This window comes from Rattus norvegicus, chromosome 4 (genome assembly GCF_021556685.1).
Source record: "Rattus norvegicus strain SHRSP/BbbUtx chromosome 4, alternate assembly SHRSP_T2T, whole genome shotgun sequence".
NCBI classification, from domain to species: domain Eukaryota; kingdom Metazoa; phylum Chordata; class Mammalia; order Rodentia; family Muridae; genus Rattus; species Rattus norvegicus.
The window spans coordinates 9,978,703-10,000,320 of NC_141537.1; the positions used below are offsets into that span (position 1 = coordinate 9,978,703).

The 21,618-nt window shown below is 50.1% G+C and overlaps 1 protein-coding gene across 6 annotated transcripts in view; it reads right to left on the minus strand.

Annotated features, from left to right (window-relative positions):
- Window positions 1-841: 841 nt before the first annotated feature.
- Actr3b (actin related protein 3B) overlaps window positions 842-21,618 on the minus strand; it is a 95,322-nt gene continuing 74,545 nt past the window's right edge. For 5 of the 6 annotated variants that reach the window (XM_087657940.1, XM_087657935.1, XM_087657938.1 and 2 more), the window contains 3 exons: window positions 2,914-3,039; window positions 2,231-2,314; window positions 842-1,714 (listed from right to left, as the gene is read on the minus strand). In XM_087657940.1, coding sequence (XP_087514066.1) covers window positions 1,619-1,714; window positions 2,231-2,314; window positions 2,914-3,039 — 306 coding nt within the window. In that variant the 3' untranslated portion in view covers window positions 842-1,618. The remainder of the gene's footprint in view (window positions 1,715-2,230; window positions 2,315-2,913; window positions 3,040-21,618) is intronic. The other variant, NM_001191860.1, reaches the window with a different exon arrangement.

Below are 21,618 nucleotides of genomic sequence, written 5' to 3' on the forward strand. Positions count from 1 at the left end.
TCCTCTGACCTTCACATGGGAACCTTGGCTCTTGCACTCACACATATACATACCACACATGCTTGAGCATGTGCACACACACACCACATACACATGCATATACACACTATGCACACATGTACACACATATACATACCACACACACATATACAGGCCACACATGTGCACACACACACACCACATACACATGCATATACACACTATGCACACATGTACACACATATACACACACCACACACACACACATATACAGGCCACACACTAATAGGTTTTTTTTTTAACAGTTTTTTAACAGTTTTTTACAGTTCCCTGGATGTAGTCTCCCTGCTTACCGGAATCTTCCACTGACTATTCTCAGATTGAAGATGGCTGTGAATAACTGAAGTGAAGAATCAAATGTGGAAATAAAAGCAACCCTCAAAGCTCAAACTTGTTCCCAAATTAAATAACAAAACCAAACTGTTACAAATGGAGTTTTCTGAGAGTAAAACGTGCCTCACAACTCGGAGGATTAGAACAACAATTTTTAAAGTACCAAGGGTTCTAGGAGAAGGGAGAGCTTCAGATCTACTGACCTACACCTGAGTGAGGGGTCACTCAGCAGACGTCAGCACTGAAAGCTTTCCTAACAGGGGAGCCTGGACACCCTAAGGATGTACCCACCCCCTCCAAGACAAAACAGGTTATCCACCCAGTCTTGGGTAACATCAATTTTAACACACACGCACACACACACACACACAGGTGCACACGCACGCATGCATGCACACAGTATCAGTCATCTATCATCTGCAAACCTGTGGAGTCCAAGGTTCTCAAGAGACACCACAAGGAACAGTTGTAAAGATTCTAGCAGCTTTTATTACAACAGTGCAATAGTATTTCATCCCACACTCAACAACATAAACCATCATCTTCTATAAAGCAGCTTCAGGAAGTTCAGATCCATCTGTAGCAACTCCCACCCAGTCCTGGTGAGTGCCCAGATGTCACACCACCCCACCAACATGTGATCACTGCCCAGCAGACATGTGGCATTGGGCCTGCTGTTTTACTTGCCTGTACAGACATCAGAGCATGCCTCACAATTAAGCACTTTATTACAGAACTCTGTGACATCCATGAACTCTGTGACTACTCATGCTTAATATTAGCCGGTTATACCAAATGCCATAAAATACAAAATGATAGGAAATATAAACATCAATTTGTATTTCAAGTTTATAACATTTTATTTACAAAAATAGGCTGGGAAGGCCAGGGTTCCTCCACCCTTCAGTCTGTCCCGGAGAAACCACTTGCATCACGTGTTCCTCTGGTAGTTTCTAAGGTTGCAATGGACTCCTTCAGAGCTATGCTCGCCTAGAAGCTCAGGTGGAAAGGAGAGAGAGTGGGAGGGGCAGGAGGGGAGGGGGATGGGAGGAGGACCACGAACAGTCGCACCGGATAAATGGCTTTACTGGGAAGACTGTGCCCGGCCCCGAGCACCGGCCATGAAATCACGCTGCTCACACACTGATTCCACACTGCTATGTACAGGAGCCAAGGCTGCTCTGGGTTCTGAAGGACACTTATTCCCCAACAGGACACTGTCAAGACAATGGCTCTGAGGCAGACACTAGGACATGACTCCGAAGACGGGGTTGTGGCGGCAGATGCTGGGGCCGTATTCCTCATAGTCCTTCTTGGTGTGGCAGACCTGAAAGAACTCCGGCTGCAGGAGAAGCAGCCAGCGGAAGGAAGATGATGAGCAGGGGAAGAGGCTATCCTTATCCCCAGGTCCCCCTGCCAAGCACTGTTCTAAACCTGGTGACAAACCAGGCAGAAGTTTATTTCGCTTTTTAAAATTCACTCAGCAATTTCCAACATTGGAAAGCAACAATAAACTTACTCAGTTTCCCTTACTGGGTTCAAATATGTGTCAATGTGAACTAAAAATAACTGCCAACAACATTGAGGGGGAAATAAATAAATAAATAAATAAATAAATAAATAAATAACCAACCAACCAACCAACCAACCAACCAACCAACAACTTGGAAAGGACAATGAGTAGGGTGTGTGTTAACGAGACATACAATTTAAATGGTAGCTAAAACATTTTTACATCAAACAGAATTCATTTTGCCTATTGAAGGCCATGCAAACAGAACAGATGCTGTTTCGTGTTTGTATCCAAACTCCATAGGGAAGCAGGAAGGACAACAGAGCAGTCGAGAAAGGGACTCACAGTCGAGGCGAGCATAGAGCCTCCAAACCAGACGGCGTAGCGCTGCATGTGGTGTGTGATCACCTGCACCTCCACAGGCTTAGGCTGCAAAGGCAAGCAACCGCGTTTAGTCTGCACAGTACATCCTTCCACCAGTGTGACCATGACGGACCCTGAGCTCCTCCAGTGACGGCCTCAGCCGCACCGCACTGCCAGCCCAGGAGATTCAGGGGAGGACGTGCTCGTGCCTAGCTGAGGCCCCCTCTTCCAGTACTGAAACACATCACTAACCTAGCATTAATCAAACAAATCATTGGGCTTAGCAAGGTCAATAACAAAGTGAACCCCCAAACACTAAAACAAAACAAACATTGTAACGGGCACCTCACTGCACTGGGCTCTCTGCTCCCTCTTCCCTACCAAATCCCACCTCAGGGAGAAGCCCATGCAGCACCGGGCAGCTCAGAGCTGTGGCCTTGGAGAAGCACAGCCTGGTTCCCTGCACACACAGGTTATTCCCTCACCATTGTCTCTGCAGCACCCTGGTCACACACACTGATGCCTCATCTTGCAAAAGAGAGTCTGAGTGGTCTTAAGGACGTCTCCCTTTGGACGTGTGAATTTGGGCATCACACCTCACTGCCTGCCCCCCCCCCCACACACACACTGACATGGCGGACAGCAGCCTGCACACAGCCTCCTACCTTTATCCTGCCCCCGCTGAGCTCTTGGCTCAGCTTTAACCTGGCGTCCACCACTCTCTTCAAATCTCTCTGCAGACGGCGTCCAAAATCTCTGAACATTGTGGAGCCTCCAGAGAGAACGATGTTCTGAAAGACCAAAGTGGACAGTGAGCCGCCTCGGGTGACACCAAGCTGTCTGTGATGGTCCCATCACTGCCCCACAGCAGGGCTGCTGGTAAGCAGCACACTGACGCAGACGCAGACACTAACTGAGGCATGAACGCCTGCCGTCGGGAGCTGAAGGCAGACTGCTGCTGGACCGCCTGCATTCCGACGGCAGTACAACTGCAGGGGCATGGAGAGGTCGGGATGCTGCAGCTCCAGAGGCAAGCTGCCTACCTCAGGCTAGCTTTAGTCCTGGGTTAACCATTCCTTGTCCACCCCTGTGCCAGAACAAACATCCTGTGACTGATGTATAAAAGTAAGGTATTAGCTTAGAAGATCCCTAGTTTCCACCAAACCAAAAGCTAACTAAGGCAGTTAGCAAATAGCATCTGCCTACAGAAACGCAGACGCCCATCCTGCTGTATCCACCTCCCTTATGTGCCCACCAGTGTAGTTTAAACTTTTTTTGATCTACAACTTTCTTTGATCTGTAAAACTCTGAAATTGCTTCCACATTGGAGCATGGAACCTGGGGTAGCCTCAATCTGCATTTCCGGGCCTTGGTGCTGTAAAGTCCTCTCCAGAGTAAGTCCTGATTTCCTTTAACAGTGAGAGCTGTCCCTTTTCATCTGCAGGGAGAATCAGACACAGCCTGGCTGCAGAATCTTCCTGAGAAACTTTCATCCTTCCTCAGAGAAAAGGGGCTATAAAAAGGCACTCTTGCCTCATAGGCTGATTCTCCTCAGAGCTCTGCCATGCTGTCTGTCTGTCTGTCTATGTCACCAGGGCCTGAACTCCCCAGAGTTTCCAACATGTCTATTACCCACAGCATTAATAACTGACTTCCTTGAATCCCTCACCTGAGACCTTACTTAGCCAAAAGGCATGGGTTATATTTTTTTCTTGTGACGGCTTGCCACCAATCATTCCCCTGGTATTTCCTTCACCGTAAGCAATTGAAAGCACAAAGCAGCGTGTGCTCGAGCTCCCCCTGCCCTGGGGCAGAACCCTGACAAGAGCCAAGACGACAGAAAAGCCACATTCACTGACAGGCAGGTTCCACACAAATCACTAACATGGATCTTCAATTCTTTTTGCCATAATAGCCAACAGGGCAACAGGGCCTTCCGCTCACACTGGAACCCCTTCAGAGCAGCAGTGTGGAAAAGAGGCACACTCAAATCACCCGGGGAACATTTTCAAATGCGTCCTCCCTCTGCCCACAGCCCCACGAATGTGCCAGCCTCTATCATGTGACTGCACCAGCCGTCTGGTGGGTGAGGCGGGGTGAGAATCATTAAACTGGCTGGCTGGTACCATGAAAGCTAACAGTTCCATTCTCTCAGGCTACAGAATATTACTTAGGACAACGAAAGTGAAATTGCCCTCATTTAACTTTCTGACAGAAAATATCATTTGAGAAAACTATAAAGAAAATAAAAACCATCCTTCACGGAACCACAAGTCCCCACACTTGCCTTCCTGGATGCCTTGTGTAGCTGCAGGGCCTGCAGTCAGGCACTCCCTCAGCCAGCCCATCCCTCACAAGTTTATGGGAAAGAGATCCATACAGACCCAGGCCAGACAGCCCAGGTTATGATGGATCCGTTCTGTTCACTGCTGCTTGCTACCAGTGAGAGATGGCCAAGCCGAGGGCCACAGTGGCAGCGGTGAGATCTGCAGGGCAGGCAATGGAGACAAAGGCAGAAGTGCAGAGCCCTGTAAAGCCACCTCAGATCTAGGCTTTTGCCTTGGCACATACTCCTGTTCCAATGTGAGTTTAGGTAGACATTTCACCTCTAATACCCTGCCCATAGCATTAGGAAAGCCTACAAGAAGCCTGCACTGCTTCAGGAGCTAGGCTGAGGACCTGCAGGGACACTTTGCCAGGCCACAACAGGGCTGAGCCATGGGCCATGGGAAACCACAGCTGGGCAGCCACTGTGATCTCCAGTCAGATGTCTGAGAGGTCCTGAAGGGAGCTTGTAGGCCAGATGTGAAACACTGAGGCAAACCTTCTGCAGCTCCCTAGTAGAGAAAAGTTCAGGCTGTCAGCTCTTGTTCAGGGACTAATAGCAGGAGGGACCCTGAGGGACACTGACATTGTGCAGAGGAGGGACCCTGCCTCAGGCTTCACAGCTCCAAACCTGTCTTCTGGGCACTGTGAAGCTGCCACACGTGCTCCCAGGTGAAAACGTAACTTTGTTTTCTCTTCCGTGGGGGGCGGGGGTGGGGGTGGGGCGTTTGTGGATGCAAGTGTGGGTGTGTCAGGGTCAGAGGGCAACCTCAGGGGGTTGCTCCTGACCTTCCCCTTTGCCCCTTGCTGACCCCCAGGATGGCTGTCCCGTGACCTTCTGGGGAGTCTCCTGTCTCTGCCTCCCACCTCATCCTAGGAGACTAGGATCACAGATACAGACTACCCTCTAACCTGGATTACTCACACACCGAGCCTCCTCCCCAGCCCAGCTTTTCACTTTTTTACATGTTTAAAACAAGCACAGTTCAATGAACACAACATCTAGAATGATAGAAAGCTCATATCTTAAAATGTGATTTTTACATTTTTTAAACTTTTTCAAAATCATAGACTCCTTTAAGAATTTTTAGATTTAGAGGTATGAAGCCCTTCCTCAAGCCACAGAGTGCTCTCATTTTGGTCCAGGGTCTGCCCAATGCCACTTTAGGTGTTTGGTGGTACATAGAGTGTAGTGCCTTTCCCCAATGATGGTGCTAGCTAAGGGAAGAGGCTGTCACAGTGCTCCCCTGCCTGTCACAGTGCTCCCCTGCCTGTCACGGTGCTCCCCTGCCTGTCACGGTGCTCCCCTGCCTGTCACGGTGCTCCCCTGCCTGTCACGGTGCTCCCCTGCCTGTCACGGTGCTCCCCTGCCTGTTATAGTGCTGCCCTGGTTATCACCATACTCCCTTGACTGTCACAGTTCTCCCCTGGCTGTCACAATGCTCCCCTGCATGTCACAATGCTCCCCTGCCTGTCACGGTGCTCCCCTGCCTGTCATGGTGCTCCCCTGCCTGTCACGGTGCTCCCCTGCCTGTCACGGTGCTCCCCTGCCTGTCACGGTGCTCCCCTGCCTGTCACAGTGCTCCCCTGCCTGTTATAGTGCTGCCCTGGTTATCACCATACTCCCTTGACTGTCACAGTTCTCCCCTGGCTGTCACAATGCTCCCCTGCCTGTCACAGTGCTCCCCTGCCTGTCACGGTGCTCCCCTGGATGACACAGTGCTCCCCTGTCTGTCACAGTGCTCCCCTGGATGACACAGTGCTCCCCTGCCTGTCACAGGACTCCCCTGTCACAGTGCTCCCCTGGATGACACAGTGCTCCCCTGCCTGTCACGGTGCTCCCCTGGATGACACAGTGCTCCCCTGTCTGTCACAGTGCTCCCCTGGATGACACAGTGCTCCCCTGCCTGTCACAGGACTCCCCTGTCACAGTGCTCCCCTGGATGACACAGTGCTCCCCTGCCTGTCACGGTGCTCCCCTGGATGACACAGTGCTCCCCTGTCTGTCACAGTGCTCCACTGGCTATCACAGTGCTCCCCTGCCTGTCACAGGACTCCCCTGGATGACACAGTGCTCCCCTGCCTGTCACAGTGCTCCCCTGTCTGTCACGGTGCTCCCATGCCTGTCACAGTGCTCCCCTGCCTGTCACGATGCTCCCCTGGATGACACAGTGCTCCCCTGGATGACACAGTAACAGACATAAAAGTCATTAAGGACATCTAGTTGCACAAAGTACATCGTGTGCAAACATTATGGCCGTGGGGAAACCTAGGGAAATGAAGTCCCTGAAAGCAGCAAGGGTAGGGTGGCAATGGCAATGGGTCACCTGAAGAGTGCCACATTTTTAGAGCCCACTGGTTGTCCTTACTCCCTGAGTCCTCCTAGTTTCCCACCCTGTGAGCAGTTTCCTAGATCTGGAAGCCCACGGGCTTGTTTGTGCGTTGACTTTGTTGAGGCAGAAAATCGATCAAACACAGAATGGGACTTAAAATGCACTTCAGTTCACACAGAAGATCTTGTGCAATAGCTGAACTGAATGGCGATTCTGTCTTCCTCACAAAAGATCGCTGTGGCAGTGGGGAGTCGTGCATATGGCCTAGCAATCATCTCAATAGTTCATTTCCATCACACTAGCGATCCAAAAGACACTGATCATTAGAAATCTGCAGTGGCTCCAACATAACTCTGGCTTCAGAGACAGACGGCCCTGCAGGACACCATCACAGTGGCACCCGCATGCCGAGAGTGGCACCCGCATGCCGAGAGTGGCACCCGCATGCCGAGAGTGGCACCCGCATGCCGAGAGTGGCACCCGCATGCCGAGAGTGGCACCCGCATGCCGAGAGTGGCACCCGCATGCCGAGAGTGGCACCCGCATGCCGAGAGTGGCACCCGCATGCCGAGAGTGGCACCCGCATGCCGAGAGTGGCACCCGCATGCCGAGAGTGACACCCGCATGCCGAGAGTGGCACCCGCATGCCGAGAGTGACACCCGCATGCCGAGAGTGGCACCCGCATGCCGAGAGTGGCACCCGCATGCCGAGAGTGGCATCCGCATGCCGAGAGTGACACCCGCATGCCGAGAGTGGCACCCGCATGCCGAGAGTGGCACCCGCATGCCGAGAGTGGCCGTGTCTTTTCACAGGAATGTCACTCAGGGTAAAGAGCCTAGAATGTACACAGCCCCAGAGGTCAACCCCAGCAACAGCAGCAAATCCTGTTCACTTAAGTCTGTTAACAGATGTTTTAGTGTATTTAAACTCTATTACATAGAAAGGGGCAAATCGTAAGCAAGGAGTTAATGCGATGACCCCTGTGGGGTGATGTCACAGGTGAGGCAGGTATAAGAGAGAACGAGGCCTGTCATTGGGCGAGAAGGAAGGATGGGCGGGAGAGAAGTTTGGAGGAAGAGGAGGAGGGGAGAGGAGCCAGGGACAGCATGGAGGCTGACGTTAAGAGTCCACGCTTTACCTTCACAGGTTGTTATGAATGTTCTTTGCATGTTTAGGTGGGCAATTATATCTTATCAATTGGATCAAATGTTTTTGTGTTGTGTGTTCTTTCATGTAGCGATTTAAGAGTAAGAAAATATGCAGCGGCTACAGACACTGGGCCGCCGTGGAGTTGGGATGTGTGTTTCTGGCATGGAAACCTGCCTTGGGAACTGGATGGGTGGAGAGATTGCTGCCAGGCTCAGAGAGAGGCCTTCCGCAGTGTGATATGGGATGGAGCAAAGCAGGTGAGAGGCTTTGCTGACTGAGACAAGATATCTAGCAGGTATCACGGGGCACTGCAGTGCAGGACCTAACACAGGTAAAAAGACAGCATTTTATTTTTTATATTTTTACAACAACAGACCCCCCCCGCCCCTCTTCAATTAATCTTCCTATATAGCGCCAAACTCATAATCCTCCTGTTTCAGAGGCTATAGGTATGTGCTTCTTGACCCAACTTACATCATGAATTAGTTACGTTATTTTGTATTTGAGAACATTTCTTTAGAAATGACATCAAGCTTAGCATAAGTAACTTGTAAGGAAGGTGGATCTTCTGTGGCTCTGGCCAGTCACGTCCCCTTCTACCCTCACACCCTCACACCAGAGAGCATCATGCTTCCTCCTAAACACTTCAGATGTGTGCATACTAAAACTGTCCCACAGTACAGCGGCCATCTTCCCAGTTCCTTTTCTATCTTGTTTCTGTGTAACTTTTATAGAATTTTCCCCTCCAGTCTAAGACCTAGCTCAACTTTACAATTACCTGCCATGTCTTTGCAATGGATTTCTTAATTAAAAAAATAGTAAAAACCCACTAGGTATGAAATAAATGTTCACCAAAATACTTTCGAAGTGCTGTAAGATCTCGGTTGCCTCCAGGGGTGGGATGCTCAGGGTGCATGTGGCGTCTCTGCAGCCTCAGAGAGGAAGAACTACACAGAGCATACACATACCGCACTTCAACAATCACTGAGGTGCCTCCATGGGCAAGAAGAGCCTCTCCAGGCAAATGTAGGAAAATCACTGACTTCCACACACCCACTCCCATCCTACATCAGACACACAAGTTAACTCAAACAGACCACAGACCTAGGTAAAGAGTTAGAGACATAGAAGTCCCGGAATTAATGAATGGTATAGAAATGTGTAGCTTTTTGAAGCTTCAAGACCTGGGGGCAATTTAGACCCTTAGATGATAAATAAAAAGCAAAATACATAGACAAAAATAAATAAATTGAACCTCATGAATTAAACATTTATGTTCTTGTTCAAAATATATACCTAAGAAAATCAAGACAATCACAGACTAGGGAAAAGATCTCTGCAACACACACTTGCTCACACATACACTCACACACACACACCACCACCATTACCACCCAACACACACACACACAAACACACACACACACACACCACACACACACACATTCACATTCACACACACACCACACACACACACATTCACATTCACACACACACCACACACACACACACATTCACACACACACCATACACACACTCTCTCTCTCTCTTACACACACACACCACACACACACACACTCACACACTCTCTTTCTCTCTCTTACACACACACACACTCACAAACACACACATACACACACACCACACACACACACATTCACACACACACACACACACACACACACACACATCTGACTAATGATTATGGTAAGAATGAGTATAACACTAGTAAGCTAACCAGGAAAACATGGGGGAAAGCTCAAGCATTCCCTTCCCAGGACAGTCCACCTCCATGCAGAGTCCCCTCCTGTCATCCCCTGAGTCTGCTCTGCTCACCACATTCCCTGAGGACACAGAGCCCTGTGCTGGTTAGTTTTGTGTCAAGTTCCCACCGACTAGGGTCACTTGGGAGGAGGGTATCTTAACTGAGAAAAGGCCCCTACCAAACTGGACTGTGAGGCAAGCTCAGGAGAGTGGATTGATGTGGGAGGGCTCAGCTCGCTGGGGTGGGGCCAGCATGGGCTGGTGGTCCTGGGTGCTATGAGAAAGCAGGCTGAGCAAACATGAGGAGCCAGTCATTGAGCAGCCCCGCCCACAGCCTCTGCTTCAGAGCCTGTGATGGAGTGTGACCTGACAGTTGTAAGACGATTGATAATAATCCTTTTCTTCCCCAAGTTGTTTTTGTCATTGTATTTTACCACAGCAACAGAAACCTAAAATGAGCCCTACACCCCAAGTCACAGGCTCCCTCCCTCCCTTGTTAACACTCTCTTCCTTGACTCTCACACTGATTCATTCCCTTGCCCACTGACTGCTGCCCACCCCCACACACAGTATCATATCACTCCCTCGACCCCTGGTCTGCCCGCCCTGCCCCCATCCCCCCCCCACACCCCCACAGCATAACGCAGCTGGTGTCCAGGATTTTGTCCCCACTTGAGTGGCAGGCAACATTAAGGTCTTTGAGTGATTACCAGCAGGTAGCAGGAACTCTAAATACCAATGAGGGAACAGACCTCACAGTGCTGGGACAGCCTCTGTGTACTGCCACCGCCGTGCCACTGCCACTGCTGCCTTCCCACCCTCTGTCTCCCCTGGCCAGAGCTCAGGCTCTGTCCTGGACCCTCAATAAGCCAGCCTCAGCTGAAGGGGCCTGTGTCCCCTGCACTTTCACAATACCCAATCTCCATTGGAGTCTCATAAAAATATAAAAGTCAGCGTGTCCTCAACTGCTTAAGTCAAAACAAATCTGATTCATTAGTCATAGCACAGAATCTCCCCGCCCCAAGTGGGATTAATTGAGCTAATTCAGTTTATAATGAGAAAGCTAGGCACAGACTTCAAATTGGCTGTTAAGGAAACTAGGCCTAAGAACCAGGCAAGTCCTGGCAAACCCAGGCAAGTCAATTACTAACAGAAAAAAAAAAAAAAAAAAAAAAAAAAACAACAACAACAACAACAAAAACCCAGGTTCCAGCCTTATGACCCAATAATGGTTTTGGAATGCCTAGAGACAGAGTAACATAGAGCTCATCCACCCCAGAATTCCAACGTGCTGTGAACCAAGCTTGCGAGCTCACTTGGTTGTCTCTCTGTCTTGGTAATGGGAGGCCCCAGCACGCTGGACTTATTTTAAAACACACTTTGCATTTGCATACTATTTGAGTCATTCTTGGTCAAATCATGGGCTCTCAGAACAAAAGTATCCCACCAAATTAAATAACCACAGCATTATCTCTGAACTTAACCTAAACTGATCTTATACGGTTCAGGGTCCCAGCTGCCACACCTGATCATAATCTGTTCCAAGCCCTCACAGTGCACCACTGCATCTCCACTGGCCCATTTTAATTAGTGAGGCTCTTCCCTGCTGGCTGATCGACAGTGTCAACAGTAAGAACAGCTCAGGGCTATGGTTTGCATGAGAAATGTCTCCCACAGGCTCCTAGATCCGAAGCTGCTGGCACTGTTTTTGGAAAGTTGTACAACTTTGGGAAATTAGGGTCTAGTGGGTTGGGGGGAGATGGCCTGGAGGTTTATAGCCTGACCCTGATTCTTTTTCTATCTTTGCTATCTGGTTGCTGATCTGTGAGAAAGCAGCTGCCACCACACAGGCCCACTGCCAGGCACACCACTCTTCTGACACCAGAGGACACTCCCACTGCTAAACATTCCCACTGTCACAAAGCCACCTGCTAGCATCCCTTCCCCGACACTCTGGACTGTGTCACCTTAAACTGTAAGCCAGGATAAACGCTTGTCCACCAAGCGCCTCTTTCAGGCATCGATCACAGAGATGAGAAAAACACGTGTTGGCCAATGTGCTATGTGCTGTTTGTCCCACAGGAGCCTCTATCATTTCAAGGCCCCCTTGCCCTCTCGCCTTCTAAAGGACCAGCAGATGGAGTTAAACAGTTGCCCAAAGGCACAAAGCTAGGAAGCTGCAGACCTGAGTAACTCAAGAGCTTGGGAGAACAGGAACGCAAATGCTTGCTTAGAAACTGAACTGCCTAGCCCTGCCCCTGTTTCCTAAGCGTCAAATGCTGCCGTTTGCCTTTACCAAGCACCATGTAGTTATATCAGCCAGCAAACCTCTGACATCACAGCATCCCTATGTGAGCCTTGCTCCAAGCAAGCAAGTCTAAGAAATTAGGGAATCAGGCATCATGATACCCATGCACGGCTTGGCCAGTACATAGCCCAGGCTGTCTGCTCTGGAGCAGCCACTCCTGACCATGAAGACAAGGAGACGGTGCTTCTCAAGAAGCCTTGATGGGAGCCAGAGCTCAGTGTGCGTCTCCCTGCAGGGAACCTTCAGAAAACAAGCATTCTTCACTAACAATCAGAACATTTCAAGCTCCAATTCTGGCTCCAGTGAGCCTCTGAAGACATTTTCCCTATACCCAGGAACTCCACAAACCCGCTGTCATTGAGAATCTAAATGTAGTCCTAGGCCCAGTCAGGTCGGAAGGCATCTTAGACAGCAAGGGATCAGATCTTCTCTAGTCAGCAGGTCCTCAGAGTATCCAACTCCAAAGAACAGAAATAGAGCCAGCCCCTAAAGCCAGCCTCGGGTTAGCATATGCCCCAAAACATAATGAGGTAAAACATGACGTAAGTTCAGAAAAACACCAGATGCCCCCACGTAGGAAAGAGCTGGCACTGGAGCAGGCTTCTCGGACGATGGTGTTTCTGGACAGTTTGCTTTGTTAGAGACGCTTTTACACCCTTGTGCTGAGTGAGCGCATAGGATACAGATATAAACATGATGGGCTGCACCCATCCATCCACCTTCTCTCTCTCAGGGCGCTAAGTTCAGCAATAACTGATCATCAGAGCTATAAGCGACTTCGGCTTTCTTCTATGAGTTTCCGGTGCACCTAAAGGTTACCAAATTGAATGTGCATTTTAAATTAGAGACCTACAGGGTCTAAACTTCTTACGACGTACATTTTTACATCCTGATGCGTTGGCTACCCCTCTCCTCTGCTTTTCCCCCTCCCCAAGTGGCTCTGGATGTATCTACTGTGTCCCTTTGCTCAGTGTGAGGGTGGAAGGTGTTCATGAAACCCACGGTCTTGTCTAGATTTGTTTTTCCAAGAGCCCTTCTGAAGTTACCTCCCTACAAAAAGTCCCCATTTTAAGTTACCTTTGCAAATTGTGCCTTCTCTCTGCTGGTAGAGAATGCCATGACACAACATTGGACACACACACATAACCTGTCAGCCTCCTGAAGTTTAAGTCAGAGAGGTTTAAACTAAAAATCTTTACCACCAGCAAGTTCATTGTTAATATATAATAGAGGCTGGGGTATGGATCCATGGTAGGGGGTTGGCCAATCGCAAGCACTAAGTCCCATTTCCAATACCTGTTCGACAAAGTAACACAACGTCAAAAATAACCATACTCCCTGCTCCTGTAACATCGATGCACAGCCCATACTGGAGTTTGAATTCAGTTTAACAGACGCGTGGAGCCACCTATGAGCCATCACGTGTAACTGCAGGTCCAGTGTTAAAAAACCACTCAAGCCGGCCCTAGTCTTGTAGGACTGTATGTAATCCCAGCTACTCTGGAGTCTGAGGAAAAAGGATTGAAAGTTCAAACCTGCCTGGGCCAAAGAGCAAGTCCGAGGCCACCTCTAGCAGCCTGTCTTGTCTCAAAAACAATTTTCAGGGACTGGGAATGCAGCTCAGTGGTATTTCTGCACTTGCTTAGCATATACAAGGTGGCCCTAGGTCCAATCGGAGGAAGCTTGCAAACCATACGGGGTTCCCTCAGTTCCAACCCCCTGTAGGTCAGGAAAAAAGAAGCACGCCTGGAGACAGGGTCCCTCTCCCCTCTCGTACTTACGATGTCATAGCAGCTACAGGCTCAGCTCACAACTGAAAGCATACAACATTTGAGAAAACCCCTAAGTAACATGCAACCGTGCGACAGCCAACCACGTCCCTGTTGAAATCCAAGCAAATGCTTGGGGCTGGCTCTAGGGGCTGCAGGACATCTGCAGGAATTACTCACAGGGCCGTTTTTCCCTTCATCTGCATTACTTTGTCCTCTGCATAACTCCCCTCTCAAAGCTGGTTCTGTGGGGACAGTGTGACCTGGCAGGCCCAGGGACAGTTGTCTCCCAGTGTTCTGAGACTCTCTTGACTCCCAGGGTGATTGTGTCTATTGAACTTCTATACTTACCACATCTGGGGACTAAAGCACACACAAATCCAGATATGTATTTCCCATCCTTGCTGCATTCCCTGTTCTGAGCAGGATGCACACCAGCCTGGAGGTCTGAGCTGTCCCATCGTGTAGCCCTTTAGTCCTACTTATATCTGTATCAATTAAAATTGAACAAAATGGGTTGGGGATTTAGCTCAGTGGTAGAGCGCTTGCCTAGCAAGCGCAAGGCCCTGGGTTCGGTCTTCAACTCCGAAGGGGGTAAAAAATTAAACAAAATTTAAGACGCCTTCTTGTTGCAACCACATGTTTGAAGGGTGCAGCGGGCCACACGTGGCCAGTGGCACTACCCTGGATGTCGCAGCTGCAGACACATCCACTGTGGTGCACAATGAGATTCCACATGGGGAATCTAGCTCCAGGAAGCTGCTGGTATGCCATGTTGAACCCGGGCCCCCATAAGTCACCATGCTCGACTCACTATATGCTGTTAAATGCCTATATCCTGAGCACAGGTGCTGAGTCTGACGGGCAGCTAACAGATGCCCCTCGGTGAGGCGTTATGAGAATCTTATCACTTATCATTCTATCCCTGAAATAAAAATCCCTGAACTCAGCCATGACCAGTTTTGTTTTTTTGTTTTTTTAACCAGGCTTCCTTTCCCACTAAGATAAAATGTAATCTGACCATTTTGGAGGACATTACTAGGAAGCACAGTTAAATGTTATGCGTAGGAAAGTATAGAAACAAATTTAAAACTTCTGTAACTGTCAAACCCCTGGCCCTGCCCAAATCCGAGTCACGGCCTTCCCTCCTCTCACATCTTGAACTTCTGCCTGGGTTTCATGAGGAAAAGTCTACTTGCAAAGGACACGGGGTTGAGACGTAGCTCACAGAGGAGTGCCTGCCTGCAATAACCTGCATTCTGTCCCCAGGGGAAGGGGAGAAAGGGGAGAAAGGGGATTAACCACCACTGGCTTTTACTTTTTTCTAATTTCTTAATTCTCTGTTTCATCTGTTGAAGATAAGGGAATTATTCAACATCAATAGATACACAGCCTGCTCACCCTGCACCATGCTGTTCTGATTTAAAAGACTCTAAGATAATTACGATACCAGACCTAATCCAAGCCACTAGTTACAGAAAAAGCCAACCGTTAGCACATCAGGATGCAGTCACATCTTCTTGACAATACAGGGCCTTCTCTCACCTCCCAACCTAGTGTCAAAGCAGGATGACGGACATCTTCCTGCCACTCCTCTGCGGTCCTACTGCCACCTCCTCCCAGCTGCTGCACCCTGGCTTCAGGAAGGGTGAATTGCTTTACACATCCCTGGATTCCCCACCTCAGTGCTCAGGATTCTACACCAGGCTGGCCTCTCCCACACCAGCTCCATGGGCCGGGGGTGGTCTGACCGGCTCAGAAGGCGCCTTCTCAAAGCCTGCTTTGATCCCCTCTAACTAAAAGCTGCTCCTCCTTCTATTACATCCATAGTTGCGTGGTTCACTTTAACGCCATTTACTTGCAGTGGCTCCCACTGTTTATTCCAGCATTTCCAGCTTTGTGATCAATTCCTAAAGACAAGCACACCACATATTAAATCTCCTTAAATTCAGCAATGCACCTAACCAGCAAGCACCCAAGACACCTCACAAACTAGAGGGAAAGACACCCGGTCACATGACAAAGCCATCGTCACTGCTCCACCTTCGTGCAGAGCAGACAAATTACTAAACACCGGGTGATCCAAGAGCAGACCAGCCGCTGTCAACCTAGCCAAACTCTAGAAACGTTTTCAGTGTGCAGGGGCCCAGCTACCCGAGGACCTGTGGGGCAGGACACGAGCTGCTGTGTAAGAGTGAGGTACACTGTACACGGGGATTCGCTGTCAGCACATCTTAGGCTTCTCAGCAAATGCACACACAGGAAGCCGTGAGGTGGAGAGTGAATTAGTCAGCTTAATGTGGTTTCTGCAGGGGATATATACATCAAATCAGCCTGTCCACACCGCAAACACACACCGTTTTTATGTCAATTGTACCTCCATAGACCTAAGCAAGCAGCCCAACTCTTCAGAGCCATCTTTCATTCTTACCATTTTTTTTTCTTCTGGCCTGAGAACCCGGGCAAGATGTCGGCTCAATGGCCAAGAAAGTCTTAGGTCATCTCATAGTCTAAAGTGAGCCACTTCTTACTCAGTCCAGAAACCCTGAGAGTCACCAAGACTGAATGAGCCCAGTATGACAGCCTTGGACCTCCAAGTCTGGATTACCCCGGAAGGAGAAGGGTCCAAGCAGGAAGAAAGGTAACCTCTGGGGCTGCACAGGGCACCATGGAGCCTGCTCCAAACTCCATCCACGAGTCCTCTGTGGTCCCTCTTCTTCTTAGAATGTCCACTACCACTGTCTAGATAAAGCCGTAGGATTGGAGAGCAGACACACAGGATGACATCAGGAACTACCACCCCACTCCTAGGAGAGGTCAGGAACATAATATCCACATTCCTAGGAGAGGCCGTTCTACCACCCAGGCAGTCCACCAGGGCCCAGCAAATGTGCTTCCCCCTTTCTACCTGAGTTTCCCTGGGCTCAGACCATGGTTTCCAATCGTTCTGACCCACTGATTGTTGCCCCACTGTGAAAGGGGCCTGAGTCACTGGCAAGAATGATCAGTCATGGAGAAGAGAGGGTGAGAGGACCTGGGAACAAAACTGAGGCACCCCCTCCAGAGAGCAGGTGCTGTGCAGAGGCACCCCCTACAGACAGGTGCTGTGCACAGGCACCCCCTACAGACAGGTGCTGTGCACAGGCACCCCCTACAGACAGGTGCTGTGCACGGGCACCCCCTACAGACAGGTGCTGTGCACGGGCACCCCCTACAGACAGGTGCTGTGCACGGGCACCCCCTACAGACAGGTGCTGTGCACGGGCACCCCCTACAGACAGGTGCTGTGCACGGGCACCCCCTACAGACAGTGGGTGCTGTGCACAGGCACCCCCACAGACAGGTGCTGTGCAGAGGCACCTCCTACAGACAGGTGCTGTGCACAGGCACCCCCTACAGACAGGTGCTGTGCACAGGCACCCCCTACAGACAGTGGGTGTTGTGCAGAGGCACCCCCTACAGACAGTGGGTGTTGTGCAGAGGCACCCCCTACAGACGGTGCTGTGCAGAGGCACCTCCTACAGACAGGTGCTGTGCACAGGCACCCCCTACAGACAGGTGCTGTGCACAGGCACCCCCTACAGACAGGTGCTGTGCACAGGCACCCCCTACAGACAGTGGGTGTTGTGCAGAGGCACCCCCACAGACAGGTGCTGTGCAGAGGCACCTCCTACAGACAGGTGCTGTGCACAGGCACCCCCTACAGACAGTGGGTGTTGTGCAGAGGCACCCCCTCCAGACAGTGGGTATTGTGCAGAGGCATCCCCTACAGACAGTGGGTGCTGTGCAGAGGCACCCCCTACAGACAGTGGGTGTTGTGCAGAGGCACCCCCTACAGACAGTGGGTATTGTGCAGAGGCACCCCCTCCAGACAGTGGGTGCTGTGCAGAGGCATCCCCTACAGACAGTGGGTGTTGTGCAGAGGCACCCCCTACAGACAGGTGCTGTGCACAGGCACCCCCTACAGACAGGTGCTGTGCACAGGCACCCCCTAGAGAAAGACATTGGCATGTGGTGCACATTGTGTCTTCTAACCTACTTTGTTTAGATACCCACACACCTATATACATTTAGCCAGTGTGAAACTGAGGCCACAGGATATTTTTCAAGTGGGCATCCATAATTCTCAATATGGATGCCTTCACCTTGCTCATCCCACCCTGGCTTTGAAGAGCAGTCCCTTTCTTAGTGATGGTAGAATCCGTGATGCCCACCAAACATGACAGAGAGAGAAGAGCGACCCAAGGGCTGCCCAAGGAGTGGCGGCTCCTCTAGGAACCCAAGATGATGCCAAACCCACTGAGGATCCACAATGGCTTCTACCATTAGAAAGACAAAAAACCTCCAGAGATGAACCCCCGAGGATCATTTCATGTCAGAATCTGGTCTACACCAGTGTCTTAGGAGACACAGGAGAGGGCAGCCTCTTTTGACTCTCCTTTCTCTCCAGAGTAGAGAGCTCAGCTTCATTATAAACAACAAAAAGTGTGGCCAACTCCACTGTCCTCAGCCTTCCCAGCTCTCAGTGGGACTTGAATTCTATCACTCCAAGGCTACAATAGCAACTAGCAGTCCCATACCCACCTGCCAGCCCACCCACCTGCCACCCCACCCACCTGCCACCATACCCACCTGTCAGCCCACCCACCTGCCACCCCACCCACCTGCCACCATACCCACCTGTCAGCCCACCCACCTGCCACCCCACCCACCTGCCACCATACCCACCTGTCAGCCCACCCACCTGCCACCCCACCCACCTGCCACCATACCCACCTGTCAGCCAACCCACATGCCCCCATACCCACCTGCCACACACTGCCACCTCACCCACCTGCCATCCCACCCACCTGCTATCCCACCCACCTGCCACCCCACCCACCTGCCACCCTAGCCACCTGCCATCCCACCCACCTGCTATCCCACCCAACTGCCACCGCACCCACCTGCCAGCCCACCCACCTGTCAGCCCACCCACATGCCACCATACCCACCTGCCACACACTGCCACCTCACCCACCTGCCAACCCACCCACCTGCCACCCCATCCACCTGCCACCCTACTACTATTGTGAGGACTAACTTTTTTATCAACTTGACACAAGCTATTTGAGAAGTGAGAACCTCAAATGAGAGACTGTCCCCCAACCAGATTGGCCTGTGGAGAAGCCTGTGGTACATTTCCTTGACTGATTGATATGGTAGGGTCCAGCTCTCTGGGGGTGGAGCCATCCCTAAGCTGTTGGTCCTGGATGCTATAAGAAAACAAGCTTGCAAGCCCTAGGGTTCAAGCCAGAAAGGAGTATGGTCACTGCATTAGCTCCTTGCCTGCAGATTCCTGCCTTGAGCACCTGCCTGGCGTCCCTACATGATGGACTGTGATTGGGACACAGAAGCCAAACACTATTCATTCCTTGGGTTGTTTCTGGTCATAGTGATTATCACAGCAACAGAAACCCTAACTGAGACAACTACCTGCATATCTACCACGTCCTTACACACACAAACACAGCTCTGTACACTAGTTACGGTCACAAACTGGACGGCAAAGCCTCTACAGACCCACAGTGGTCATCCTAGAAGTAGGCAAGGCTTCCTTCTCAGCACCTCTTCTGTGATGTGCAGTGTGATACAGTAGGGAAGGCTTAAGGTTTTCAAAGACACAGGGAACTGGCTCAAATGTTAGCCTTGCCATTTAGCAGTTAACACGAACCTCCCAAACACACACAAGTTCAAAAGCACAGCATACTGTAGAGGCTGCATGCTGAAACCTCACTAACTCAGAACTGTATGGGTGGGCCTGGGGACAGGGACTGGTATTCAAGGGCTTGCCTCTGTTTGACTGTGATATGCTGACAGAAGCAGCATGCCCACAGGGAGTGGCCACTGGGAACTGTTTGACTCAGTTCTTAAACACATACACACTTGACACATCACACCTATTTATTAATTTATTGAGACCTATGGCCAGTAATAAGAATAATCTATTCAGCTAGAAGAAGCTCAACAGTGACAGGACCTGAAAAGCAAGGAAACACATAAACTCAATCTGGAACTATAGACGCTTATGACTGTGTGGTTACTCTCAGCACAGGACTAACGAAAACCAGGAAATGCTACACAAATAACCCAGCAAAGAGAGGGTTAAGGGTCAACCTAGACTGCAGAGCTACATCCTGTAAACAGAATATATATGAGAATAAGGAAATGCAGGTAACCACTAAACCCATGCACTGTATTCATGAGTTGCATGACAGTAGTCGCTTTCCCAGCAGACTTTTCCACGGGAATATGGCTGATTTACCCCGTTCCTTCGGAAGTATGCAGTATCTCGCATGGAACGGAGCAGTAGTTAATGCGTTGTGACTGTTTAAAATAAAGATGCCTATGTGTGAAGAGTGTAATGTGAGATCATGAAGTTGAGTCGAAGGCCTGATGCTCACATGCATATGTTAGCTGGGGATGAAGGCTCGATGCTCACATGTACATGTTAGCTGGGGATGAAGGAATGATGCTCACATGTACATGTTAGCTGGGGATGAAGGAATGATGCTCACATGTACATGTTAGCTGTGGATGAAGGTTTGATGCTCACATGTACATGTTAGCTGGGGATGAAGGCTCGATGCTCACATGTACATGTTAGCTGGGGATGAAGGAATGATGCTCACATGCACATGTTAGCTGGGGATGAAGGAATGATGCTCACATGCACATGTGAGCTGGGGATGAAGGAATGATGCTCACATGCACATGTTAGCTGAGCTCACATGTACATGTTAGCTGGGGATGAAGGAATGATGCTCACATGCACATGTTAGCTGGGGATGAAGGCTCGATGCTCACATGTACATGTTAGCTGGGGATGAAGGCTCGATGCTCACATGTACATGTTAGCTGGCGATGAAGACTCGATGCTCACATGAACATGTTAGCTGGGGATGAAGGAATGATGCTCACATGCACATGTTAGCTGGGGATGAAGGAATGATGCTCACATGTACATGTTAGCTGGGGATGAAGGAATGATGCTCACATGTACATGTTAGCTGGGGATGAAGGAATGATGCTCACATGCACATGTTAGCTGTGGATGAAGGTTTGATGCTCACATGTACATGTTAGCTGGGGATGAAGGCTCGATGCTCACATGTACATGTTAGCTGGGGATGAAGGAATGATGCTCACATGCACATGTTAGCTGGGGATGAAGGAATGATGCTCACATGCACATGTGAGCTGGGGATGAAGGAATGATGCTCACATGCACATGTTAGCTGAGCTCACATGTACATGTTAGCTGGGGATGAAGGAATGATGCTCACATGCACATGTTAGCTGGGGATGAAGGCTCGATGCTCACATGTACATGTTAGCTGGGGATGAAGGCTCGATGCTCACATGTACATGTTAGCTGGCGATGAAGACTCGATGCTCACATGAACATGTTAGCTGGGGATGAAGGAATGATGCTCACATGCACATGTTAGCTGGGGATGAAGGAATGATGCTCACATGTACATGTTAGCTGGGGATGAAGGAATGATGCTCACATGTACATGTTAGCTGGGGATGAAGGAATGATGCTCACATGCACATGTTAGCTGGGGATGAAGGAATGATGCTCACATGCACATGTTAGCTGGGGATGAAGGAATGATGCTCACATGCACATGTTAGCTGGGGATGAAGGAATGATGCTCACATGTACATGTTAGCTG